Source organism: Gymnodraco acuticeps, unplaced genomic scaffold, assembly GCF_902827175.1.
Source record: "Gymnodraco acuticeps unplaced genomic scaffold, fGymAcu1.1, whole genome shotgun sequence".
Classification (NCBI taxonomy): Eukaryota; Metazoa; Chordata; class Actinopteri; order Perciformes; family Bathydraconidae; genus Gymnodraco; species Gymnodraco acuticeps.
Window position 1 is genome coordinate 39,432 of NW_022992291.1, and position 27,936 is coordinate 67,367.

Here is a 27,936-nt window from a genome sequence, read left to right on the forward strand (position 1 = left end):
TCTGCATTTGAAATGAATCATTGCTGTTGCATACAAGCTAAAGAACCTTTGAGTATTTTATCTAACAATGAACAGTACATTGCTGGCTGTATTAAACAGATAATAAGTCACTAACTCACAAAAAAACAAACCTTTTACAATAAACAATTCACAAAGTAATCACACCCAAAATGAGCAGGAGGGTACTGTAAGATGCAGCACGGTAACCCATGTAGGTAGAATACAAATGAAAGTTTAACCAGCATCACTTTTTTGGTTCAACAAATATAGGCAAAGCTAAAAGAGTAGGAGGTATTATGAAGGAGAGCCTTACATATCAGGCTGATTTCAGATAAGGATGCTTTGAAATGGTTTTATAAGAGATTAGGGATGGAGCTGTCGATCTAATCTATAGGAACCTGGAAGGTAAAGGCATGGGCACATGCTGTAAGAGCTGAAGAAAGTCAACCATTGCCAAGCCCCCCTATGAACCCCTAAGCCGGGGCCATATAGTTCTTGGAGAGCTAGGGATTGGCATCTATGTGATTTTGTCTGGATGGGTGTGCCCTGACATGCTGGGACACATTTGAATTGATAGATGTTTGACTACAGATGGCTGAGGTCAATAAAAGTCCAGGAGTCATGGGCTATTTCTAGGGCAAGCTTTGAATTTGGGATGCTGAGTGCATACTGCCCAGAGCTGTGATGGTCAAGCCAGAAAGCCATAGTCTGGAACTAGGGAAAAAAACTGGGCTATGTTAATGATGAGGCTTCAGGCTGTGTAGATGGCTGAAGCACGGCTTAGGGTGATGATTACAAGCAGGGCTAGGTAATGTGGCAGAGGGCTGGGTGAGAGGGCTGTGGCTAGGGTTTGAAAATAATTAGGAGCATGGCTGGACAACATAGCTAGATAATGTGGCTGGGGGGAGGCCGGCTGGGCAGGGTACGAAGATGATGAGTACCAGGGCTGAGCTGTCCACTCCATTGGCCCTCTGAGCTGTGACAAGAAGCTCTGCTGGCTGCTGCCGTAGCTGGGGGTGATGCCAGCGATAGGACTAATGCACTAATTACCACAGAGAGGGAGAAGAAAGAGAGAGTAAATAGAGGTAGAGAGAGATACAGAAAGATGAAGCGTCAGACCGAGAGATGTAAGGGGGGAGTCTGAGGTCTGATGAGCTCTGAGTGACAGCAGTGACACGACGGGGCTGAGAGCAGCCACCGCTATCTTCCTCATCTTCAACATCTTGCACAGCAACGTTATCACTGAGGAAGTGGAGGTCAAGTTTAGCCAGCATGTATGCATGTGTGTCTCTGGCATGTATGTGTGTGTATCTATGTGTGTATGTGGGTGACTCCATGCATGTGTGTTTTGATATGTGCATGTGCAAATGTGTATTTGCAAGATATGGTTCAAGCAAATGGTAAGTAGAAAGCTGTCATTCTGCAGCATCCATCATAGAGACAGTTAAATGATAGGAATTAGCTATTTGTATGTGTTCCCTAAAACACAGAATTTAACTGATATTTTGGTGCACTCTTTGACCACTGTGATGATGCAGAGAAATGTTTGGAGAAGCCTGTCCAATCAATGTTTTTATCTTGCATTAGATAGAAGCATGTGTATACCATGAGCATGGAGTGATGACGTGATGATATAAACCAATGTCAAATTATCAAACGGTAGATACATTTCTATCATCTGATATATATATATATATATATATATATATATATATATATATATATTACATTTAGCTGACGCTTTTATCCAAAGCGACTTACAATACAGTACATTCGACCAGGAAGACACAACCTTGAAGAAAACAGAATCATATAAGCAGGGCCGTATCCAGGATTTCCTAAATACCGAGGTCCAAACATGTTAGGGGGGTTCGGGGGATACCCCCCGAGATTTTTGGGATTTTCATGATCTACTTAGGTGCTTTTTAAGTCTTGTGAGGGGTCACAAATTGGATAATATATTGATTTCAAACCATGTCAGTGGGCTGACAATGTCAGCATCAATTATTTTTGAAAGTGTAATACATAAGAATCAGTTGATTGTTACTATTAATGATCTGGACATGCAGAAGAGGCTAAAATGATCACAACACATTGTCAACATTCATTTTCCATGTCTCTCTCCTTTCTATAACCTGCAGCCTCTCTTCCATCTTCTTTAGTCTCTCTGTCTTCTTCCTGTTCATTACTCTCTCTGTCCTCTACACTTTCTCTTTGTTCAACCTCTCCCTCGTTTTTTACTTTTTGCTCCTCCTCACTTGTCGCTCCTGCCAGTGAATTAAAAGCAATTCAGCCATTTAGTTCATTTCACTTGTTTGTTTGCATTTTTTTTAAAGTTAAATCTGTTTTGTTTGATTCTCAAAAGAGAGCAAAGATGTAAGCAAACGGTGTTGTATACAATTGTATGTTATTATGACATAACTGCAATAGATGTATGTTGTTTTAAAATTATGCCTATTGTTATAGATAAACAGATAGATAAATAGATGGGGTTCTTAAGCCTACATTCTTTTGTGTGACTGTACCTGCAGTTCCTCCCTGACTTCCATCACTTTCCCTCTCTCTTTCTCTCTGCCTGTCCTGTCTCTTCCTTACCAAAGCTGAGCTTCAACTGACATAGTCTTTTCATTATATCTGAGTCAGTGTAAAAAGAAAACAATACAATGTTATATTTTCAATGTTTTACTCAAATTGAAATGAAAGAAAAGCATTACAACGTTTGTTAAAAGGTAATCCTTCTGACATTGGATGAATGTAATTAACTTTAGCTCTCTAGCTAGTTTATTCACACTATTTAAACCAAAGTATAGCCTATAGCTGCAATATAAGTTAGTGTGCATGTTGTCGGAAGTCCACTGACTAACAGAGGGTTCACACAGGATCTGCTGGTCATATGATGTCCTGATGAACAGGAACACAAGCAGCCCGCTGGACTCAGATCTCTAGATCAGTGGTTCTCAAATGGGGGTACACGGACCCCTAAGGGTACATTGGGGTACTGCAGGGGGTACGTGAGATTTGAAAACAAATAAAAAAAGTTAATAAAAAAAATACCATGCATGATTCCAAAAATAATCTTAATACAATAAGTTAAATAGAAAACACAATTTTATATAACATAGTCCTAGAACCCACCAAGGGGGTCCTCATATAAACATGTCAAATTTGTGTATTGTATTTTATAGTTTTGCATAATATATCATTTTGTTCATTGGTTTGTTAAACAGATATTACTTCAGTTGAAAAACTCCTTGGAAAAATCAGTTTAAAAAATGTTGTTATGTTATTTTTTTTCATGCATAAAATGAAAATATCCTTAGTTTGTTGTAATGCATGCATGAAGGAGTTAATAAATCACACACTGAGGGAACATCACTATATTGTAATTATTTGTATAGGCTTTTTCGATCAAAAATGTTCGGGGTCGGTCAGGGGGTACTTGGCTGAGAAAATGTTTCAAAGGGGGTACATTACTGAAAAAAGTTTGAGAAGCACTGCTCTAGATACTTCATCACTCCTTCGCTGCTCCGATACAAGTCCGGGCTGCGGTGGTTTGTTGATAAATGTCATCTTCTTCTGTTTGCTTTAACAGAGGCTATGTAGTTATGCAGCGCCCTCATCGTCAGTAAATGGAAGTACTACAAAGAACCCCGTTTAGTGCAATTATTTCACAAGTTTTGTTATACACAGCTCGGAAAATATTACCGAGGTCCGGACCTCGGTGACCTCAATGGTGGATACGGCCATGCATATAAGTACATCAGGTTTCATAGAGCCAAATATTTCAAGTGCTACTCAACTGGCTATAGATAAGCCAGTCCTTTATTAGTATATAAGTGCTCTGTTAGCAGTTCTTTGTTAATAGTTATATCGCTCGAAGTGGAGTCGAAAGAGATGAGTTTGCAGTCTGCGCCGGAAGATGTGCAAGCTTTCTGCTGTCCTGATTTCAATGGGGAGCTCATTCCACCATTTTGGAGCCAGGATAGCAAACCCACGTGTTTTTGCTGATGGGAACTTAGGTCCCCCTCGCAGCGAGGGTGCAGCGAGTCGTTTGGTGTGTACAGTTTAACCATGTCCTGGATGTAGGATGGGCCAGATCCATTCGCAGCATGGTACGCAAGTACCATTGTCTTTAAGTGGATTCTAGCAGTTACCGGAAGCCAATGAAGGGAGCGGAGGAGCGGCGTGGTGTGGGAACATTTAGGAGGGTTGAAGACCAGACGAGCCGCTGCATTCTGGATGAGCTGCAGAGGTCGGATGGCACATGCAGGTAGACCAGCCAGGAGGGAGTTGCAGTAGTCTAGGCGTAAGATCACGAGAGCCTGGGCCAGAACCTGCGTCGCTTTCTGGGTCAGGTGGGGACGCATCCTCCTGATGTTGTAAAGCGTGTATCTGCAGCAACGGGTTGTAGCAGCGATGTTTGCAGTGAAGGACAGTTTGTTATCTAGGATCACACCCAGATTCCTTGCAGTCTGCATATATAAATACTATCTAGCAATGACATTTACAAACCTTAACATTTATTTATTTTTGTTCGGTTTGTTGAAGTTAGGATAAATTAGAGCTGACTTTGACATCCGTTAAACACCTGAAACTGTTGAAACAACATCCATAACATTCATCTGGCTGCTATTTAGAAATGACTGGATAAAGCGCTATATAAGTACAGTCCATTTAATACATCATATTCCGATAACTTGCATATAGACTCTTATTGCACTATTTCACTTTTTAAACTATTTTTCTTTACTATTTACTATTTACTTGCACTATATTTTTCTGTTTACCTGTTGTATTGTGTTGCACTGTTGGAGGAGCCTGTGACCTAAGATGTTCATCGTCATAACTACACTTTAGCTATGTTCGTATAACAAAATAAAAACCTTGAACCTTGAACTTGCGGCCTTCAATGCGTTTCAGCTATAGCAACTCTCTGCGTGTAGGGTCTCTTATTTAAATGGTGAGCTAAATGATCACCAATGGTTTTAATTGTAATGGCCTCAGCGAAACCTTCATTACAACACATGCTCAAACACAAAGACCCTACATGCTTTCCATCAATATTGTATTTTTACAAATATAGCATACACCTGCACCAAGCAAAACCATTCTTACTCCCCCGGCCCCTGCTGTCAGCAGCAGGAGACCCCACTCACCCGCCCACTCACTCCACATACTTATTTATCTCCACTTCCTGGGGCCGTGTTAGTTCATTCCCCTGTCGCTGCTCTCTCCTTCTTTCCCTACTCCTCTCTCTCTCTCTCTCTCTCTCTCTCTCTCTCTCTCTCTTGTTTCACTCCTCGTTTCCGGGCAATTGGGTCTGGGTGCTGGTGGTGGGGGGTAAGAGGTTGGGGTGGAGCTGCTGGGAACTTTGTGTGTGTGTGTGTGCATATGTGTTTGTGTGTGTGCTGGGAAGTGAGCTAATAAAGGACGGTGATCCATGAAAGGCCTTGAGCAAAGACACAGTCAATTACCTAATGCCTGGACCAGACCGCAGGGCCCACGCACACACACTCTCTCTCCAACACACACACACACACTCACACACACACCCATGCATACACCTCATTTACGTATACATTGAAAGAGGGCATTGGAGGGCATAACTGGGAATTGTGTGTATGTGTGTGGGTGGGTGTGCATATGCGTGTGATGGAGAGCGCCGATTTATTAAATTGCTGTCACTTTTGACAAATTTGTGCAACTCAAGTTGAAAGGGTTAGGCTGCACAGCGTCTCTGTTTTTCCTCTTTTTCTTTTGGAGGAGAATTATACCTTTCAGACCAAAACCCAGGAAACCCGGGGATAAACCTCTGACTGCCATCCGTCAGCAAATGTGTTCTGACTGGGCTTCATGTCCCAGCGCTAGACCTGGGTTTAACAAGGATCTGACATTGATGCAAAATGGTAAACACGGGTTTCTCCGCTGTTGCAGCTGTATGACCACTATCAAATGATTATAGGATAACTATAAACCTACAGCAGAACGATGTTTCTCAACCACCATAAATGCTTTTTCTATCTCAAAGACTTTTGACTCTTGGTTGAAGAGTTAAGGCTCATGTTGAATTTGGAAACAACTTCTTTAAATGAACTGAAACACAACAGCACTGATTGTGCGAAAGATACTTTATCTATCTTCTTAGCAATTTAGTCGTAATATGTGTGGTGAAAAACGTTGTTTGACAGCATGTTTGACAGCAGTCTTAAATAAATGAGTAATATGCAAATGTGCAAATCTTTATTGTCCTGTGCAACACGCGTTGCTGTAAGTGTTCTCCATCTTGATGGTTTCTGTGTGTGAGCGTTGTTTTGAGGCCCGGCAGAAAAGGAACCCTTCACCACATTCACCTTTTCTGAATAGAATGATGCCTAGTCAGATGTGTAAGGGTTAACCTAATTCAGGCACTTAGTAGGTATACCCAATAACTAAATGAAGGTTTGTGTTTGTAGTGTTCAACCTACCTCCTCTTGGAGTCAGAGTGTAATCTACAAACTGACGCTGTTGCCGCAGGCTGGCTGAGTAAAGGATTTGCTGTTGTGGCTCAGATGGCGGATTATACTTCCTGTTTCTCTGGATTGCCAAGAAGGACAAAAAGAATAAAAACATTATTTGTTATAAAGGTTGCAGTTCAGCTTAGGTTAGTCTTATGTAGAATAGCCTACTGACACGATTCCTACATAAAATGTATGCAAGCCATGAAATAAAGAAGTGACAGGCTGTTTCAAATAAACCCAGTCTGTGCAGACTTAGAATAATCTCCTGGCATTAACCCATTGGTTTTCATATTAAGTGTCTACTTGTGTATGTTTAAAAAATCATGTACGTAGTGAAGAAAAACCTTTTTTTGACAAAAAACTCATGTTTATATGTGTGCGATTGTATAAAATGCTTTTGTAGTCTAATTCTGGGTGTGTTTAAGCATGTAGTATGCGTGTGTGTAGAGTTCTCACATTCTGCCAGAGGGGAGTGTCATGAACTTGTGTTGTCGAAGCTGACTCTGGGCCTCCTCCAGGTGTGTGTAAGAAGTCTGCAGACGTAACGTCAGGTCAGGACAACGCACACGCTGCTCCCACACTTCCCCTGGCTCTCTGAACAGACCCTGGAATAATCACAACCGCATAGACACACACACACACACATCAGATAATGATCACTGTCTTTCTTTCTCTGATCCCTCTCCCACAGGTAGTGATGGCTTACAGCATAAACCAGAGGCCAATCCTCTTCATGTCTCCTCCTGTGACACACAGGCCAAGAGGGAAGCAGAGGGACAGAGGAAAAGGAGAGTGAAGGAAATGATATCAGGTGGGAGAAAAAGGAGACCAAGCAAGCCAGAGTGAAAGTGTAGTGAAGTGCGGGGAAAACACAGAGGGACATGGAGTAAAGAAGGTGGCATCATACACACTCAGCTGTATATCTACTATGTAGTTTGACTAGTTTCAGAGGCATTCGTTGAAAAAAATAAACAATAAAAAAATATGTCTTTAAAATGCTACTTTAGTAATTATTTTTTTAACTGTTTTAACTGCAAAATTATATTTCTTCATAATGAAGGCATAAGATATTTTAGACTATGGCTCCAACGACACCAACGGGTAAAACAATTCCTAGTTTTTGTCTTTTCTGGGGATTTGTTAATAAAAAATAAAATGCCATAGTTATCTATCAATATATATCTGATACATCTATCAGTATTTTATACATTTCAGTTGAATTAAATGTATATACTGTTTTCTCAACCTCCACACAAATCTCCGGGACCGAATCTCAGAAAAAGGTCAGTTAAACTTCAAACAGCTGTCCGTCATTTCATTCCCTCTGCATCTTCTTGACATTGGAGCTCCTACCCTGGAGTGATGGCTTTCTGATGTCTTCTGACATGTCAAAGTGGAAAAGACAAAAAAGGTTGTTTTTAGCAACACATTTTTGTGCCAATCATCGTCTAACCTCAGTTCCCACTTAAAATCGCCTTAAGAATGTATCATGCTCATCACACTGAAGGCCATGAATACACTTGAAACATATTCAATAACATGGTTGCCATCTTAACGAATAAATCAAAAGTGATCTCACAAATCTAAACAGGCTGGATTCTTGTCATTTCCAAAAGCCCAACCTGTATTCTGTTTAAGCCAGAGGAGAATGCGATCTTTAAAACTCAACAGTCAGCGGATGTTAATTCTATTTGATGGTATATAGGGAATATTTGGTCTATTTTCCACATTTCTCAACATGCATTACTTTGTGATCTGTGGGAAAGTATAGTATTTTTTGTGAGGGTGATGTGTAAACTTTGTGCAGTGCATATTAACTTAAGTGTTGTTGCTTTGTTTGAGGTGACCTTCAGTTGTTGTTTGGTGTTAAAAAAAGGAGGGAGGATGATGGGGGAGAGATAGAGGGAGGGACGGGGACCCTGTCCTTGCTCCTATCGCCACGGGATCGGTGGCCTGGCCTGACCACTTCCACAGCCAGCACCTCAACCTTATCCATCACTACCAGATAGTTATCACACCGGGGTGGGAGGGGGTGGGGTGTAAGAGTGATAGCAAAAGAAAGAAAGGGGGACTTCCTGCACTAATCACACACACACACACACACACACACACACACACACACACACACACACACACACACACACACACACACACACACACACACACACACACACACACACACACACACACACACACACAGGCAGGTAAAGAAAAAGACACATAAATAAATATAAATAAAAATAGTACCCTTCTCCATGTCAGCACCAAGAGACTAGCTGACACTACTAATGAACTCACTCTAATCATAGCCAGCTGGAGTATGTGTGTGTATGTGTATGTGTATGTGTATGTGTATGTGTGTGTGTGTGTGTGTGTGTGTGTGTGTGTGTGTGTGTGTGTGTGTATTTGTTTGTGAAGGTAGCTTATAAAACAAGACACATCCACACCTCATTTCTGCTCACTTATGTTTTGCATTATTAGAAACTGATAATAGGGGACGTGCTTTGCAATAAAAAGCTTCAGAGCGCAAATAACACAACATGTGAAATGGCTTCTCATACCAATCACATGCGATCATAGTCACATGAAACACACAAAAAAGTAACAAACACACAACTGGACTATACTAAATGAAGGATATATTCTCAAGAAAGACAATCTCTGTGGAATGCCCATGTTGTTGTGTATCAGAAGTATTGTAAGTTTATCTTTCAAAAAAGGGCTGTGGTCAAAAGCTGCTGATGCAGCTTTAATATAGTATCATAAAAGGTCCCTAAACACACAAAATGACAACGGGTACATTTACAATAAACCCTTGTGTGCCTGTCAGAGCTCTGATTAAACTGGTTTGACAAGTCGCATTGAATAGATCAGTATTAGAAATGAGAGCTGTTCATTGGATGGGCTTCTGATATACACACACCGTGGAATACAAACATCTGACAGACACATGAAGCCACACAGTCACACACAGTACAGCACTCACTGCATTACAGACACTAAACGGCTCTGTGCAGTAGCTCCCCAGAGAGCTGTCTGCCATGTTTTAATGATGTCATTCTTCTTTTAAAGGATCTCTGCTTTCATCAAGAGTCATCTCCAGTGGGACAAGAAGAAGAGGTTCGGGGTCTTTAATAATTAGTATGACACTTATTACTCTCTTTCAACTGTTTTGCATGCTCTACTGCTTTAAACATCTCATTGTATACCTTTAGAGTCTTTTATACTGTCACTTCTGTTTCTCTGTCTGCACCTGCTCGTGTTTGTCATGGTCCCACATTGAACTTACTCACCTGCTGTTTCTTGGTAGCAATGGGAGGCAGCACGGGCCTGGGTGAGAAGCCGGTTCCGGTGGTTTTGTTCAAAGGGGACCCAAGAGTCCCTGGGTAACTCTGGGCTGCAGGGCCAGGCATACCCAAGAGACAAGACTTGCCACTGGGGGCCAGCCTGGTGGGGGTCTGGTACTTGACCTGCCTCAGCAGTAGCTCCATCTCATGGGGGGCCGGCCTAAATGGAGAGTTGAAGACCCCAGGGCACTAAAGAAGGAGAAAAGAGGGAGGTTAACCCTATATGATAGGAAGTTGAGAAATTGAGAGAGACAGAGTATCAGTATGAAATATTTAATGATGATTGGGATTATAAGGCAAGGCAAGGCAAGTTTATTTAAATAGCACCTTTCAACACAAGGCAATTCAAAGTGCTTTACAACAATGAAAGCCATTAAGAAAATGGTATTTAAAAACAGTCATTAAAAAGAGATAATAAAATAAACATTAAAATAAAAAAATACATGGATAAAAGTTACAGTGCAGTCTAAGATATGAATAGTTCAATTAAAAGCAGCGACAAAAAGAAAAGTCTTCAGCCTGGATTTAAAAGTAGTCAGAGTTGCAGCGGACCTGCAGGTTTCTGGGAGTTTGTTCCAGATATTTGGATTTGCATAATAACTAAACGCTGCTTCTCCATGTTTAGTTCTGACTCGGGACAGAAAGCTGACCAGTCCCTGAAGACCTGAGAGATCTGGATGGTTCATCATTTAGCAGGAGATCAGAAATGTATTTTGGGCCTAAACCATTCAGTGCTTTATAAACCAGCAGCAGTATTTTGAAATCTATTCTTTGACACACAGGAAGCCAGTGTAAAGACTTCAGAACAGGAGTGATGTGATCCACTTTCTTAGTGTTAGTGAGGACTCGAGCAGCGGCGTTCTGAATCAGCTTAGTCTTTAGTGAGACCTGTGAAGACACCATTACAGTAGTCGAGTCTACTGAAGATAAAAGCATGGGCAAGTTTTTCCAAATCCTGCTGTGACATTAGTCTTTTAATCCTAGATATATTCTAAGCACATTTAGCCACTTACAAGATCTATTTCTGATTGACTATGAGGATATGACTAACATCATGCTCTTAGTTTATCTTTAAACAGCAGTGTAGTGCAACTGATAATATCATGGACAATATAACAACAGTTGAAGTGACGACATGCAATAGAGGCGTTCAACATTCAAACAAAGGACATTTCAGTTGGTTTACTACTATTATTATTTTCAGGCACCATGATGTCCTTTTGGGTGTTTTACTCCCCTAACAGTATAACATATTCAAATCCATTTGGAGTTGTAAAACTAAAAGTAATTTTGTTCATCAGGGGGACCATCAAATAATAGAACGCCCACCTCCTGGGACAGTTTAAAATGGAACCAACAACTGTTAGTCAATCAACTATTACGGGCAATATTCCGAGGTTATTTGAACAACTTTTCATACATATAGTTTTTCATCAAGGCTTTGCCCTTCATATCATCCATATTAAACTACACTTTCAGAAATGCATCATTCTGTATCTCTGTTGACAACAGTTGTTGATCTTCACTTCCACAAGTGGATGCAGCATGGCGCCTGGCCAACCAAAAGCTTTGCCAGGTTAAATATTTAGCTGGAGCCGTTCACCGTGTGCACTTATTAGAAAAATAAATAAATAACAACAAATGACCACAGGAAAACCCCACTGCATCATTATCAAATATGGCATTATTGAGGACTTTAATAACTTAACCAACACACGGACAAATACACACATGCAAAAGTACAAAACATTGCTTCCCATGTTATGAAGTGGGGTAGAGATTTGCCAGAGACGGCCTCACTTATAATTATTCAAATCACAGTGATCCTTTTGCCTGTGTGTTAATTACCAGACCAAAGCTTTGAGTTGGAGGACTCTGTATCTACTCTATATGCTAATAACACCGCTTGCTATTTAGGCCACTCTAAAAGACTGGGAAAAACGTAAAGAGAGGAGAGAGAAAGGACATAAAATTACTCTAACTATATCGACCCAAACCTCTAAAATCACTCACTCTAAAATAACATATTAACAGACTGGTTAATTAGTAACTGTTTCATTATTACATCATGAGTATGTCTGATTGTAATGTCAAGTGTTGCAGAATGAGTAGAGAGATTGATTCAACACCACTGACCCTAATTTATTTAACAATGGGTTTGTAGAGACAACTGGATAACAGCAGATGTGTTAACTATTGGGCCCTTATGTATGTGCAGTCTTTTCTGCGAGCACAAAGCTGGCGGTAGAGCTAATGCATTATTTCAGTTTGGTCAAAATGGGTGGACCCCCTCTTCAAGCGAGAGTCATTTTCAGAACTCATATTAGCAGAAGCACACTTGCATGGAAATACAATTTTTAATCTGAGTCACATCTGCTCTAGATGTGTGGGTGAATCATTACAACTCTAGATTCCTTCAGCTTAAGGCAAGATAGACATAAAAACGAGTGTAAAATGTCAAAAAGACTATGTTGTTGGGTGCTATGAAACCAAACCTTGCCACCTAGGCAACCAGAATGCACTCACCAAGGCTTGCAAAAACTCCAATGATGAATGTTTACTGAACTACAGCAGGACAACAATTGTTTATTAGGCACTGACACCGTACTGAAAAAAGCTTTACTATAACTAGGTGTATCAGATAGTACGTGTGACTTAATACAATGTTCCCACATGGTGGTGTACACAGTAGACCCCTCAGCATCATCTTAAGGAGTTGAATGCAACATTCCCATTATCCAAATGTTCTGTTTGTTTAGTGACATTTATTTAGTGTTGGGTATTAGTCTATAAAATGCATTGGGGATGAGTGTACATACCTACAATATCTCAAACTGGAAGGGACAGAAGGTAGGGGACACACAAACACATACACAAATACAATCCTCACTACTCCTACACACACACACACACACACACACACACACACACACACACACACACACACACACACACACACACACACACACACACACACACCACACACACACACACACACACCCACACACACACACACCCACACACACACACACACACACACCACACACACACACACACACACACACACACACACACACACACACACACACACACACACACACACACACACACACACACACACACACACACACACACACACACACACACACACACACACACACACACACACACAACGCACGCATACAAGCCCAAAAGTACCAACCTAGCTACGGGAAGAGCAATGATGTTGACCCCAGGAACACACCATCTCTGTCTCTGTCATAGGGACTTGGGGCCTTTTGGTAAGCTGTGTGTGTGTGTGTGTGTGTGTGTGTGTGTGTGTGTGTGTGTGTGTGTGTGTGTGTGTGTGTGTGTGTGTGTGTGTGTGTGTGTGTGTGTGTGTGTGTGTGTGTGTGTGTGTGTGTGTGTGTGTGTGGGCTGGGGTCCGAGAAGTGAGGAAGGATGAACTGTGTGGGAGAGCCATCTATTCACTGCTGACAAGGTCAGAGCTACGAAGGGGAAGAGTCCCCAGCCGTATGCAGAGAAAGAGAGCGGGAGATATATAGAGAGAAAGAGATGGACAGAGGGCGGGAAGAACATGCAAACTTTACTTCTAATTTATTTCCGACATTCCCATTCGAAATATACATATTGTCATAGTAAAGTTGTATATACAATTAATTAACATATAAAACAATAAACAACTGAGTGTATAGCCAATCCAAAGCTTTTGAAGTGTCAAATATGATGTGACAGAATCTTACTGCTCATCAACTTCATAGTGAAATGTTTAGAAGTTGTGTATATCATAGTGTATTAGGTGATGCCCGCCACATGAAGTAGGAAGCAGGAAGTAAGCCAGATGATGACGAGGCCGGTCGCACAGGCATGAAGGAGAGAGGGAGAGCGACAGGGAGGAAGGGGAGTAGTGGTGCTGAATCAACAGTGACCAGTGTGCTTTGTCTTCATTATGATCCCAGTGGGGAGTCACAGAGATGCGTTGTTGCCACATACACACATACATACATGCACATCTGTGCCAGGGGAAGCACTAAAATACTCCACTCAGCACATCAGAAGAGCCATGAGGACACATACTTACTCATACACACACAAGCACACACAACTCCATACAGCCCACCTGTGATTTTCTTTCGCTGTAGACTGTTTATGAAGTTGCTCCCAATCTGTAACTCTTATCTCATTGCCTATTTGAGTCCCTACATCTTCATCTGTGCATTCCTGTGTATGGGTATGTTGGTGTGAAGTGGCTTCAGCCTTTCCTCTTGTCCGTCTCCCTCCCCCTATGTGTTTCCTTCTTTCTCCCATCTGTGTGAATGATGTGCTTCAGTTGTGCTTCTTGTGTGTTTGCATATCCTGTCCTCTATCCAGAAGGTCATGTGACTCAAGCTCTAGCTGTTGGGTGACACCTGGAAGCTGCTTGACATCCTCTTTGATGTTCAAAAATGTTTACATTGTAAGTATCAAAGTGTCATTTGGATATTTTTATTTGATTGTGTTGGTTTATTCTGCATTGACCATTTTTAGAATAATGTAACATTTGATACCAGCCTCTGGCCATGTGTTGCTCTGTAAGATTGTGTTTGAGTTCCCGTCGACTAACCTGCTTGGTACTGAGGAGGTGGTGTAACCGGTGAGCTTTGTAGACCTTTGCAGTCTGCTCTTTCACCATCTCCAGGCAGTCCCTCTCTCTCTTCTGGAGTTCCTCAAGTTCACCCAGCTCCCTCCTACAGGGCACACACCATTCACAATTATTTCTGCAATTCAAATTCCAAATTTCCATTTAAAGTATTTACATGATAGGTGTTTGATGAAGCTCACAGTCCAAATGAAAAATATGATATACAATGCCCGATATATAAATACAAAGATGAATAGTTAAGTTCATAATTGTACTGTACACATCTAGGATACTATTCTGTGGCTTTGTAAGTGATCATATCAATCTAAAGACAGAGGAGCTGTGTGAGAAAAAGCGGGGAATGAGACAGCTTGGAAGGAAAACAGCAAAGTGAGAGCACGAGAGGCTATAAGTGGGAGGATGATGGATATATTTCATCACCGCAGCCAGGACAGGTCCGTCTGTGACATCTGTTAGCGAAGCTGGCTAAATGGGATGCATTAAAAGCCCATACACAGCAATTTCATTCCGCAATCACACAGCCTTATTGTTACAAGGGGGTAATAACTTAGAAATGGAATGGAAACAATTACTTAAACACACAGGACATGGTAATGTGAAAATACACACAGAGACACACAAGAGTAAAGCCAATCTAATTCCACTAGAGCAATACCAATAAGAGTTTAGCCGTTGCTCATCAACAATCCTTCGTCTCCTTTCGCTTTTTTTTATTCCTGCTTTTTTCTCTCCTTCTTCACAACGGTTTCTTTCTCTGCCCAACTTCTGTTTTCAATTACAAGCCTCCACAGAGGAATCAGAATATTCATAGTGTGTCTGTAATGTGAGGTTAACACATTCTGCGCGGCTACTGACATTTAAAAAGAAATCACAACACCGTTCCCGTTGCCTTTGCATTCTCATCTCTTCCTCCGCAGCAGATTAAATTACAAAATAAATGAAATATGCAGAGCACTTTGTGTGTGTGTGTGTGTGTGTGTGTGTGTGTGTGTGTGTGTGTGTGTGTGTGTGTGTGTGTGTGTGTGTGTGTGTGTGTGTGTGTGTGCATATGTGTTGAGAATGAGAGCAAGTCTAAATGTGACTGTGTGCATTTATGCAATATTAAGCTCAGTAATTTAAGACCGTGTGTGTATGGATGTGTGGCTGTATGTCTCTATATATTCTTTTGTGTGTGTGTGTGTGTGTGTGTGTGTGTGTGTGTGTGTGTGTGTGTGTGTGTGTGTGTGTGTGTGTGTGTGTGTGTGTGTGTGTGTGTGTGTGTGTGTGTATACTGTAGAGGTTACACAGCCTCTATTTGTCATCCTAGCTAACAGGAATATTACTGATTTTGTGAAATATTAAGTTAAGGTTTATTGTTGGACCTTCTGGTTCACAAATCAATCGGTGCATGTGTATGTTTACAGTGTGGGTGTGTCTTTCCGTTCGTTCATGCATTAATATCGACTTAAAAAGAGACTAGCAATGTTTTCGGGGATCAGGACCTGTTCTCATACGTCTGTGCCCGTCGGAGCTGAAATTATTTAAGTGTGACTGTATCAGTGTGTGCATGTGTGTGTGTGTGTGTGTGTGTGTGTGTGTGTGTGTGTGTGTGTGTGTGTGTGTGTGTGTGTGTGTGTGTCTATCAATGTTCATATTACTTGTTCACATAATTGTGCTTGTATGTGAGTCCACACGCCTGTGTCCTTATATATATGTGAGTGTGTCCGTGTGTCCGTGTGTGTGTCTGAATGGGTGACCTTTGCTTCCCTGCCCCCAGCCCCAGTGTTATTAATTGCTGTGTAGTGGACAAAAGCCAAACAGATTTGTAACGGCTGAAGGCACCTCGATCTGTGTCGACCCAACCAGCCGCCACAACATACAACCCTCATTAGCCCTGTTCGGCAGGCAGCACGTGCCCTGAGTGTGTTTGTGTGTCTGTGTCTGTGTATTTGCTTGAATTTGAAGAAAGACAGAAGCTTGGAATGTATCGATTTTTGTTATATGTCATTCATTAACATACGCTGATACCTTGGTAGGAATCATCGTGATCAACTCAACTTTGGAGTTTATCTAATGCTTATATGAGTCTTCAGCTTTCTGAGCAACACAAACCAAGTGGGGATCTGCCAAAGCCAAAGCAACAGAAAGACTGCAGAGTTTGTCCCCCCTCGCTTAACTTGAAAGTGCATTAGGAAGTGGTTTCTTCATGGCCAGTAACACAAGGAGTTATTATAGATAGCACACCTGTATCAGTGTACATATTGACACCTGGTGTCGTTTTAAAATCAACATGAAGTTTAGTTAACCTATGCATAATGCTTGTTGGATATTGAAAAATATATTTATGTCTTTTAAGAGATAAGAGTATTACTACGAATGTGATCTTTTAGCTATGTTACTTATACAGTTTCATTGTGCAATGATATTTTCATTTTTGTTGACATTATATTTGCACATTATAACATAATTTTAACATTGCATTTATTTAAAATTATATAGATTTTTGGTTGGTTTTGATGAGCTTAGCAGGGCATATTATGGACTTCCAGCACTCTGACTACAGATTTATTTGAATGACTTCTGAAAAGTCAAGCTTATCAAACACACTTGAACTTCTTTCAAATCATTTAAACTCTAACTGAGATGTTCACCCTGGACTGTTTACTTATTTAAATGGCTAATATAGTACAGCTAAATTCTTACTTCTTCCTCAATTATTCACTACCTGGTTCACAACGGGGCGTCAAAGGCTGATTGAATATCAGAAAGTGAGGCATTGTGGGACAGCAGGCCACACCTGCGGTCATCCAGGCCAGCACCGGAGCAGCTAATTGGCCAGGTCTAAATATTTAATGGAGACTTGACCTGATTGGCTGTTTTAATTGCTACAATTAAATGATTCAATAGCTGGCAAGGAGAGGGTAGTCAGCCAGTCAATTTAAACAGTGACCGGTTCAATGTATTGAGCCTTCAACAACCTAATAACACAAGGTTTCCATTTAAGTGAGTGACTGATTGATTAACTAAAGTGAAGTAGCAACAGTGATGTCCTCAAAAGGTGTGGTAGAAAACAATATTTTCAGACTTAAAATGATCTCTAACCAATCCTTCCAAAACAACTTCACACATTTTACATACTTTTCTCCATTGTTTTTACTTTTCAAATTCATTTTCTTAAGAGGCATAGGCACCCAGATTACACACACACACACACACACACACACACACACACACACACACACACACACACACACACACACACACACACACACACACACACACACACACACACACACACACACACACACACACACACACACACACACACACACACACACACACACACACACACACACACACACACACACACACACACACACACACACACACACACACACACACACACACACACACACAAATCCAATCAGACTGAAGGAGTGAACTCGTCTCCACCCAAACTGGATCAGAAAGAAAGAGCAGCAAAAGAAAGACTGACGCATAGAAGCGGAGAGCGATCGCAGGCCCGCACTCTCTTCACCATCGCAGCTCTCCTTTCATGAATGTCCTTGAGAGAGACACAAGAGAAGCTGGAGTAAAGAGAGAAAGAGAGACAGCATAGCACCAGAAGAGAAGAATTTAAAAAAAACAGTAGCGCTGCTCAGCCTAGCAACACCAAGTCCATAAATTCTCCCCTTGTTCTCTTTAGGAGAAGTTAAAAGATGTTGCAACATCACAGGGAGAATTATTTATCTGATTATGGCAGTAATAATCACCCTGCTGTTTATTGCAGATAGAGGAATAATTCATGCAGTCAACAGGCCGTGTTGGTGGCGGCAGCGATGACACCGGCACATTTAGTAAATATGCAAAGCGGGCCTGCTCCGCTTTCCTAATTGCCCCCATCGTCCCACTCCCTGCCCTTATTAAAGCCCGGGAACTTTAAGTGTCTCCCTGACAAAGTGATAAATTGTTGGGGTATCAAGGAAAACTGTGGCAGAGTGGGGACTGCGCCGGGGTCCTGACTTCATTAGGCTATGCAGAAGGAGAGGAAGGATGAATGAGGATGGACACTGAAGCACTGAGAACCAGAGGCAGAGAGAGGGAGAGAAGGATATAGAGCAAAACAGATTGAGAAGGAAAAGGTGAAAGCAGAGATTGAAGGAGGAGGTGAGGAGAGGGCAGGGGATAGAAGAGGGTAGTGTAAGTATTAGCTGGATGCTGTACCTAATGAAATGACACAGATGGTTTCGTGTGGGGGAGATCTGTCATGAGAGAGAAAGAGGGACTGGAACCGAGTCAGAGAAAAGAGGCAGTCTATGTATTACTCCTATATCATTACCATGCGCAGCCGATCAGCCTGCACTAAACGGGGACCATTAGTCCAACTTTGAATAATTTATGCAGTGGGACGGACACACAGACTTATAGGAGGGAGGGAGCGTTGTGGTGGATTAAAAAGCGGACCTCTGTGGGGTGAGTGATCAGGCAGCGTGCGATCCGAGGGCTCAGCGGCTAACACAGAAAGGATATTTTAAATAAATACCGGCACGCCGTTAATTGATCGTGACCCCGGCAGCACTAAATAAACATGTGATTAACTGGAGAAAAAGTGACCTCAACACCCCAAACCACAGTGGAGGAGGGGCTGTGTGTGTGTGTGTGCGTGCGTGCGTGCGTGCGTGCGTGTGTGCGTGCGTGTGTGTGCGTGCGTGCGTGTGTGTGCGTGTGTGGAGACAATTGATAATAAAACAGTTTGAATCAAGAGAAAAATAACATTACATCTTGTGTCACTTGAATTTGTTTTTACAATTCCACATTTCTCTGATCTATTCTTACTCTAATCGTTGTATATAATTGTATATTTACCTATAGCAATATTTAAGGTGTGAAGGTAACAATAACTGTGAATACAAATGTCACACAATGCTATGAGCAGCAATATGCAAACCCATCATCTCCATCCTAAAATGTTTAATGTATGAGGGAAACAAATGTAGTTTACTGGTTGGCATGAAAAAAATATTAAGCTGTGTAACCTTTACTCTTATTAAACATTACAAATATATTTTCTCTAATACTCATTCAAATGTTCATTGTGCTTTATAGTCAGGTTTGAAAGAGAATACGCTGTGCAGTATAGGAATGAGGACTACTTTCTGCAAGGCAAAGTGGAACAAATATATTATTATAAACACAATTGTATCGGTTCAAAATCTTTTGTCCCCTATATAGCGACTAAAGACTTGACATTGACAGTAGTGTGTGTGTGTGTGTGTGTGTGTGTGTGTGTGTGTGTGTGTGTGTGTGTGTGTGTGTGTGTGTCTTTCTGTGTGTGATATAATGCTAAAGTGGCATCACTCTTAATGGACTTTAACAGCCTAGTTCTCCCTACCTCTAAAAGGGGCACGCCGTGTGGAGGAAAGGTGGAGCGCTGCTGGGGCCGTGAGGGGGAAGTCAGTGATCCAAGGAGCACTTTAACAAATTTACATTTAATTTTAGCAGAAGCCTAAAGATATTTTCTGGTAAAATATATTAGCAACATTAAAAATGTGACTATTAGCTAAACGTGATGTTTTTTTTTGTCAAAAATAAAAGATGGCGTATCTCTAGCAGTAAGCCCTGGAGCACAGGATGTTTTATTAATGCACGAGCTGCGGTTCAAATCAGAGGCTAATTTTTAATTTCTTCACATCGTTCACTTCTCTCTCTCTTAGCCTCGAGCGCTTTAGAGGACTTCCCTCTCTCTATTTCTCTCTCCTCTACCTCTTTGTCTCTCTCATTCCTTCACTTTCCTTTCCTCATCTCCTGTCCCTGCTGCTTTTCCCCCGAGGTAACAGCTACGCAAATACAGAGCTCTCTAACACACACATTTTGGGTTATACGTATATAAGTACACCTTTTAAAAACTGCCTTTACCCTAATCAAATCAATTCATCATGTCTGACGTGTACCAGCTGAAAGTCCTGTTACGGGTCCCTGCGCAAAAATATATGTTTTAACACGACACATAAGTGAAGATACAAAAACACGGCTAGACAGAGAGAGAGAAAGGAGAGAAAAGGGAAAAGACAGGAGAAATAGTGAAGTACTGTATTTAATCGTTTCCTTTCACCTTGTTTCCTTCTTGTCACTGAGGCACCGGTCTTAACCTGTATAATGTATAATGTGTAGTATCCTTTCAAATTACAATGATATCAAATGTTCTGCTCTCTTGAGCCTTATTTACAGAACTAATTATTTTTGTTTCTAACCTGACAAGTGCGTTCTTCCTGGAAAGTCCTTCCAGGTATCTCTTGCGTGCGTAGAAGTTATGAATATATTTCCTCACAAAGAATCCTCTCCATCTCCGCTGGATCTGTGAGGGAATAAAGGAGAGGTGTTTGTTAGATGTTTTCAACAACAAATGTATGACCAATGCAGGTGTGTGGCAACCTTGATGCCTCAAATATATATTTAGTATTTGAGTAGCAATTCTTTCAATGATTAACAAAGTCAGGGATGCCCTCACAAGCAGTAAGATAAAGCGTTATGACCCCTAACCCTGATGTTACTGTTTTTTGAGTTCTTAATTTTTCAAGAGACATTGTTTTGAGTTTTTGAGTCTTGTCATTGTCATCTAAATAAATACAGGGTTTTATTCATATTACTTGAACCTGCAGAGAACACATGAAAACATAAAGCAACATGAAATAAGAATACAGTGCAGCATGCAGTTTTAACTCTGCAGTGGTGGAGGGACAACCCAAGGGAGGACAGACAGCTGTCACAGCTCCATACGTTTAACTGTATCAGTCCACATTGATTGTGGAGGCTGCAGATTAGCTAGCACACACCCACACCCACACACACCCACCCACACCCACCCACACCCACCCACACACACACACACACACACACACACACACACACACACACACACACACACACACACACACACACACACACACACACACACACACACACACACACACACACACACACACACACACACACACACACACACACACACAACACACACACACACACACACACACACACACACACACACACACACACACACACACACACACACACACACACACACACACACACACACACACACACACACACACACACACACACACACACACACACCACTGGACCGTTTTAAAGCAAGGGGGCGGATGTCCTTCAGACTAATTAGGAGATTAAAACAATGGCAGGTAAAAGAATAATCACACTATGAGAGGAGGGAAGAGGAGAAAAGAGGTGGAGTGGAGGATGGGGAAAAACAACAAAGAGCAAAATGAGAATTAGCATTGATCTGCCAGTCAATAGATAATTTTAAATAAAGTAATTGCCGCCTCCCGAGTTCTTGCTGACCTTTGTTGACTAGTGAAATCGATGCTGTTGAATCTAATACAAATCCGAGGTGCGGCATGTAAACACTGGTTTCTATTACGGCCCTAATACATTATCCTCTGTTAGCTACCACGCCGTGATAAAGAAAACAGGAGGGGAGAGAAGGGGAAAAAAGAATCAGAATTGATTCAAAGGATGTGTCACAAGGGGATTCTGAGATGATTGTTTCTCCCTTTCGTTATCTCTATTTACACGTTGAATATTTATTTGGTAGAAGATGATCTGTGAGCAGAAATGTCCCTCTTTTGAACTGTGTCCTTCTATTTTTCTAAACAAAAGGTCAATGTATCAGAAGGGCTCTTCTGAGGTTATACTTTAGCGCTAACAGCTCTGCTACTGAGGCTAAAGACTTTTGCTAATTGCAGTGGCAGACGTGTTGCTAATACCTTCATCTATGTCCTTTTGGTGGGAGAACATTTCAGAGAAAAACACAATAAAATGCACACTGCACAGAAAGGCCTCATTTGGCCCATGTGGGGTTGAAACCCAGTACCTTCTCCAATTGCTAACCATTGACCCACTTTGCTTGCCTCTTAACATACATTTCATTTCCATTAAAATTCCTATTGCTTCCTTTAGGAAACCGTGGTTATTTTATATGTGCAATAAATGCCTCTTAGCTCAAACTTAAAAAGCTTCTGCTCCGCTCTACATGGTGACATCAACCCTAACCTTTCCCCCCCTGACCTAAAAGCACTGCTCCTGGTTCTCTGGCGCTCCTATTATGTGACATTTATTGGAACAACCGGGTGGTCAGCTTTATATGTTTGGGTTTCTATTAAGAGTTAAACGTGAAGCCCTCAATTTCCAGTCTTTTTCACCAATGTGAAAATACTGCAACCATCTCTGTCCATCTGGACGGCAACACACCCTGTTCAATAAACACTAGTGGATTGTTTTTGTTGGCCTATAAAACCCTTTTAATGGTTTAGCAGAACGAAACAGTTAGCCAAAAGAGTCGGCTATATGGAATTGTAAGAATATAAGGTTTCTGAGTAATTTCCTTGTGTAAAAGTGCCAAAGCATCAATCACAGCCACGGCCTTATGATTTATGAGTTGTACCTTCTGAGGGGATAGAGGAAGAATGTGTATCAGCACTGAGAAAGATCCATTTATGTTGCTAAAATGATTAAAATGAAATACAAGCAGGATATTTATATTGAGAAGTGACTTTAATCAGAGGGCTACTTACTAAGCACTGTGCATGAATAGAACAAGGTTAATGGTTATGTATAAAAAGTGGACAATGTTGTAAGTGTATAGGAACTAAATGATGTCTGATGTGTTGAGACATTATAATGATATATCCTTTCTTTATACCAGGGGTGTCAAACTCAAATACACAATGGGCCAACATTTAAAAATGGGTACTAGTCGAGGGCCGGACTGGTTCAATGTTTATTGCAAAACTTATTGAAATGAACTTATTGCACCTGGAACTAACAAAGCTTAAATGATTGCCTATAAAAACAACATTAAACATTAAATAATCAGTTGCATTCATTTCGTATGGCTCTATCTGCAGAGTCATTTCTTATGATTACATTTTTCCACAGGCCAACAACAGCTTAATAAAACAATTTCCCTCAAAGAACAAACCAAACATGCCCTGTTGTCTCAAGAAACAAAGTGCAGAAGGAATCATCCATGTAAACTCAGTGTGCTGCTCTGTGATGCTAGCTCAAGCAGATACTTGGCATCTCATCTTGGGTGCAAGTTCATCAATGTTTGGGCTCAGGCTCTGAGCGGAGGAAATCCTCAAGTTGAGTTAAGGTGTGGGTACAATATACCGGCGGGCCAGATCTAATAGTAATTAAAAATTATCCTGCGGGCCGAAATTAAATCCACCAAGGGCCTGATTTGGCCCCCGGGCCTTGAGTTTGACACGTGCTTTATACCATAATCAGAATTTGCTGTATGTTATATGTGATTCTAAAAGGCCTGAATAATGTAGGCCGTGTGTCAACGCAGTGCCATGTGTGAAAAGAAGACTGCATGAAGGATTTATAAAGTCCCTATGATGGACCTCTTTTCCAATGAAGTGGTTTGATGAAGTTGAACAGGTTGCTATTCATGGGGGCTCCCTTTCACAGCACACACAAAGAAACAGCGTGTCCCCACCACGACAATCCATTTGCTAAAAACAAGTCGCTGTGGTGATATTTACCCTGACCGCCATCTCCTCGTAGAAATTCATCTTCATGATCAAATATGCCGCCTGTGAACACAAAGGAAAAGATGGCGTTACATCTTGTCTCCCAGCCCTCTGATCTGTCCACAGCAGGCGTCAAAGATAAAGAGCTCTTTATACATAATACATTGCACACAGGCAGCCCAGATAGGGCCATTGTAGAGGGGGGAGGGAGAAGGGAAGGGGGCCGAAAAGAAGAGAGGGAAAGCAAGAGAGACAAGAGGAACAAGAGAAGAAGTCAGGGGATGGAGAGAAAAAAGAGAGAGAGAGTGGTTAGCAGGACTTTGTATCAAGGGGAGGACCGTGCTCTCTTAATACACCGACGCAGACAAGGGCCAAGAAAATCTATGGTAGTCAAGCAGCGAGCTAATGGAGATGTATGACGGCCAAGCGCTCTCCTCTGGATTTCATAATCAATGACAGCGCTGCCAGAAGTGACAAACAAAAGGCCAGAGAATATTCAGCGGCGCACTCAACGAGCCGACGCACACCAAATGTGTCGGCCGACCGCTGGGGGCACATTTCAGGAGCAAACTGGAGAGTCGGCCATAAAAGGGATTCATATCTCAACACGTCTTGTTTAATAATGACAGGGAAGAGAGGGAGGAGAGCAAGGGGAAGGATGACAAAGAGTTGAAAGGAGGTTGTAAATTCAGCTTGATGTTTTGAGATGAGGCTTTGTGCATGTCACATTACACATGATAAGAGTAAGAGAAGAAAAAGACAGACAGAGAGAGCGAGAGAAGAGAGGAAGAATAGAATCTCTCAGGGCTAATTCAAAATAGTGCACTGTGGCAATTTTGAGTGATTCAAATTAGTGCTCGTCTGTTTCCAAATGAGACCAAACAGCCTCTTTTTAGCCCATATGTGTGTTGTGACACATCCTTCATCGTTTACTTTAACACCCCTCCACCCCACCCCCCGCCATTCAAACCCCCCCTTTCCATTTCTTGAACGCCTCCCAAACGGCGGCTGGCAGTTATGCTTTAGCAAACAGTCAATTTACAGGCATGATAAATAGCTTGTTGTGATACGTTTACAAAACTCAATCCAGGGGAAAATTATACGTGAGAGCGCTGGGTATTGGATCCGGTATCAACAATCTGTTCAATTAAGAAGCAGTTGGAAGCAATATGCTGAAAACGGGGCCTTGTTTTACTAAAGCACACACATTACGTACACACACCACACACACAAACTCCACTACTCTTTCCTTCTTTCTGTTCCTCTCTTTTTTCTATATACATCCCAGGAGTTGCGATGTCGATGGAATTCCTTATCATATTGCATCATATTTCCTAAGTGCTAATTTCCCAATGTGTAATGAGTGAATTATATTTCTTAAGGTCAGACGCAGGGACTTAGGAATATAGCAATTGAATTCTAATGCATGCTATCATAACATAATCAATATATCTATAGCCGTTCCAGGCACAGGCTTACCTTCACCATTTGTCTGAAACGTGCCCTTGCTGTGAAGCCCCGCCATATCTTCTGTATAGTGATTGCCTTCTTGTGCAGATGGCTGTTCCAAAGAAAAGTCAATTTGGAGAGAGGATGGGATGGGTATTTTTCATTGGTTAAAAAGAAAACACTAAACAAAGTTATTCAGACACACAGAAAAGAATATGTTTTGGGGATGTTTTGTTCGGTCTTTAGTCTGTTTATGCTAAAAGAAGAAAAAGTCAACCTTATGCAACGTTGAGAAGTTGCAATAGAAAGATACAAATAGCTACAAAACAAATGATATACAGAAATGCTCCTGTATGTAATACAATTTAATTCATTAAATCACAGTATTCATTTAATTCACTACCGCTATAATACATTATGATCTCTTTCATCCTGATTAAACAATAACGGAAAGAGTGCTTTTGTTTTCTGCATACAAATGGTAGGTTGAAAAGGACTTCAATTAAAAGGTCATGGCAACATTATGCTTACAGATACACACTCTCAGAAACACACACACACACACACACGGAACATTTCTACTCCAGGCTTTTCGATCATGTCCGATGAGCCTTTCACCGCCTTTAGTCAGCGGCACACATTTGTATTCATCTTCAAACATACTCTAAATGCAAGTCCACTGCGATTCTCAGCCTCCAATGAGGCCATCAATTTCCAAAAGGCCATTCATATGCCCAGAAAATCAATGCTTATAGTGGGGATAGCACAACCCCGGAGTTGCACTTAGGCAGCTAAAATTGTTGCTAATTATCCACTTAACGCATTGATCAATTAACTAAAGTAATCTGAATTAACCTACTGTCTGGAAGTGTGTCTGCTGACCCTACAGAATGGTGCTGGGGTCACAGTATAGGAACAAGCACACACATAGGGACATTCATTTTTCTGTGTGTGAAAGGAGCACAGAGTGCAAGTGACATTTATTCCTCCAGGCCATTTGCAAAGCTCTGGAAGTGGGATAATTATGAAAGTGAGCCAGTATCAGGGTTTCCTTTGAAATTAACCATTCGAGTCCTGTCTGAATGTGTTTCAACCCTTGAGGGAAAATGCAAACCTCAAATTGGTATATCAAATATTATGTTTTGTATTATTTGTGTTGCCTTTGGCCTTTGAAGGAAAACAAAATATCTCTTGATTTACAGATTTTAGTGGTGGAACAAGTATTAGGAAAATGTAGTAAAAGTACTTATTGCAGAAAAAACAAAACAATTATTGAAAGAATTTCAAATATTGAACATAAAACTTCTTTACATTACTTTTCTATGAACACACTCATGGTTTTAGTTACTTGCATAAATATAATGTTTGATGGATTAATCTATAACAAATAACCACATTTTAAAAGTTTCAAAGGTTTTCAGTAATGAGTAAATACATCTATAAAAATCAATGTAGTAGAGTAAATAGTACAATATTGGCTTTCAGAATGAAGTAAAGTTAGAAGTATAAAGTAGTATAAAAGGAAAATACTACCTAAAGAGTACCTATAATGTGTACTTACAGTAGGTACATTAATTGAGTAAATGTACTTGTACTTTCCACCACTGACAGATTCAAATTGGACCAAAACACCTCTGCCACACAAACTCACCTGAGGTAAGCGCGCGCCCTGCAGGCTCTGAACCAGCTCTGGATCCGGAGGGCGGCCCGGTTCTCCGTCTGTCTGCTCTCCTCAGCTTGGCTAAGGCACACAAACAACAGGTATGTGGCTACATTATCTTACATGCATATTAACGTCAATTAATATTCCTTACAAACCACACATAGTATCTGCACTTGCAAGTAGGTAACATAGTCCGACTATGCAGGTGCTCCAGAGTTTCATTTCCTTGGTCTAGCTTACGAAGTAGGACAAATCATGTCTCTGCTAGAACACGACAGAAAGTCAGTCATCTATGTCTATTCCAACAAACCAAGGCTGCTTGCTGGTTAATATAGCGTCAAAACTATGATAGTTTACGCTTATAGCTAGTTAGCAAGGTTAACTGAAGGAAGCATGATGCTAGCGTTTGTAAATATTTCGGTTAACGTTAGCTAATTGTTGTGACGTAAACGTAAACCCTCTTAACAATATCCACAATGGTTTTTCACACCTGAATGAGGCGTACTCACTAAATGACACATACCTGTTTCTGTCGAAGTATTCCTTTTTGAACTCTTCAACTTCGCGTTTTATCTTCAGCAGCCCCGCCATGTTTGAGGCGACAGTTTACCTGTTGTCTTGACAACACAGCAGTTTTGCATGGTGCGTTCAAAGCAGAAGGTAGGGATGTGCTTCTTCACCTGATAAATAAAGTGTGCTTTACTAAACCTATCGAAAGCAGTCAATCATCATAACAAACCAGAACAAGTGTGTGCCTTCCGTTGATGTAGGCTAAGTGTCCATATTTGTCAAAAATACATTA

At 41.2% G+C, this 27,936-nt stretch overlaps 1 protein-coding gene across 1 annotated transcript in view; it reads right to left on the reverse strand.

The window, feature by feature from the left end:
- Nucleotides 1-27,726, reverse strand: part of spata17 (spermatogenesis associated 17) — a 38,849-nt gene extending 11,123 nt beyond the window's left edge. The window contains exons 1-9 of the mRNA XM_034207907.1: nt 27,658-27,726; nt 27,123-27,212; nt 25,502-25,583; nt 24,035-24,085; nt 20,717-20,820; nt 14,448-14,571; nt 9,791-10,033; nt 6,954-7,102; nt 6,465-6,573 (exon numbers count right to left, since the gene is read on the reverse strand). Of these exons, the coding sequence (XP_034063798.1) occupies nt 6,489-6,573; nt 6,954-7,102; nt 9,791-10,033; nt 14,448-14,571; nt 20,717-20,820; nt 24,035-24,085; nt 25,502-25,583; nt 27,123-27,212; nt 27,658-27,725 (996 nt within the window). The 5' untranslated portion in view covers nt 27,726 and the 3' untranslated portion in view covers nt 6,465-6,488. The remainder of the gene's footprint in view (nt 1-6,464; nt 6,574-6,953; nt 7,103-9,790; nt 10,034-14,447; nt 14,572-20,716; nt 20,821-24,034; nt 24,086-25,501; nt 25,584-27,122; nt 27,213-27,657) is intronic.
- Between the last annotated feature and the right edge of the window lie 210 nt (nt 27,727-27,936).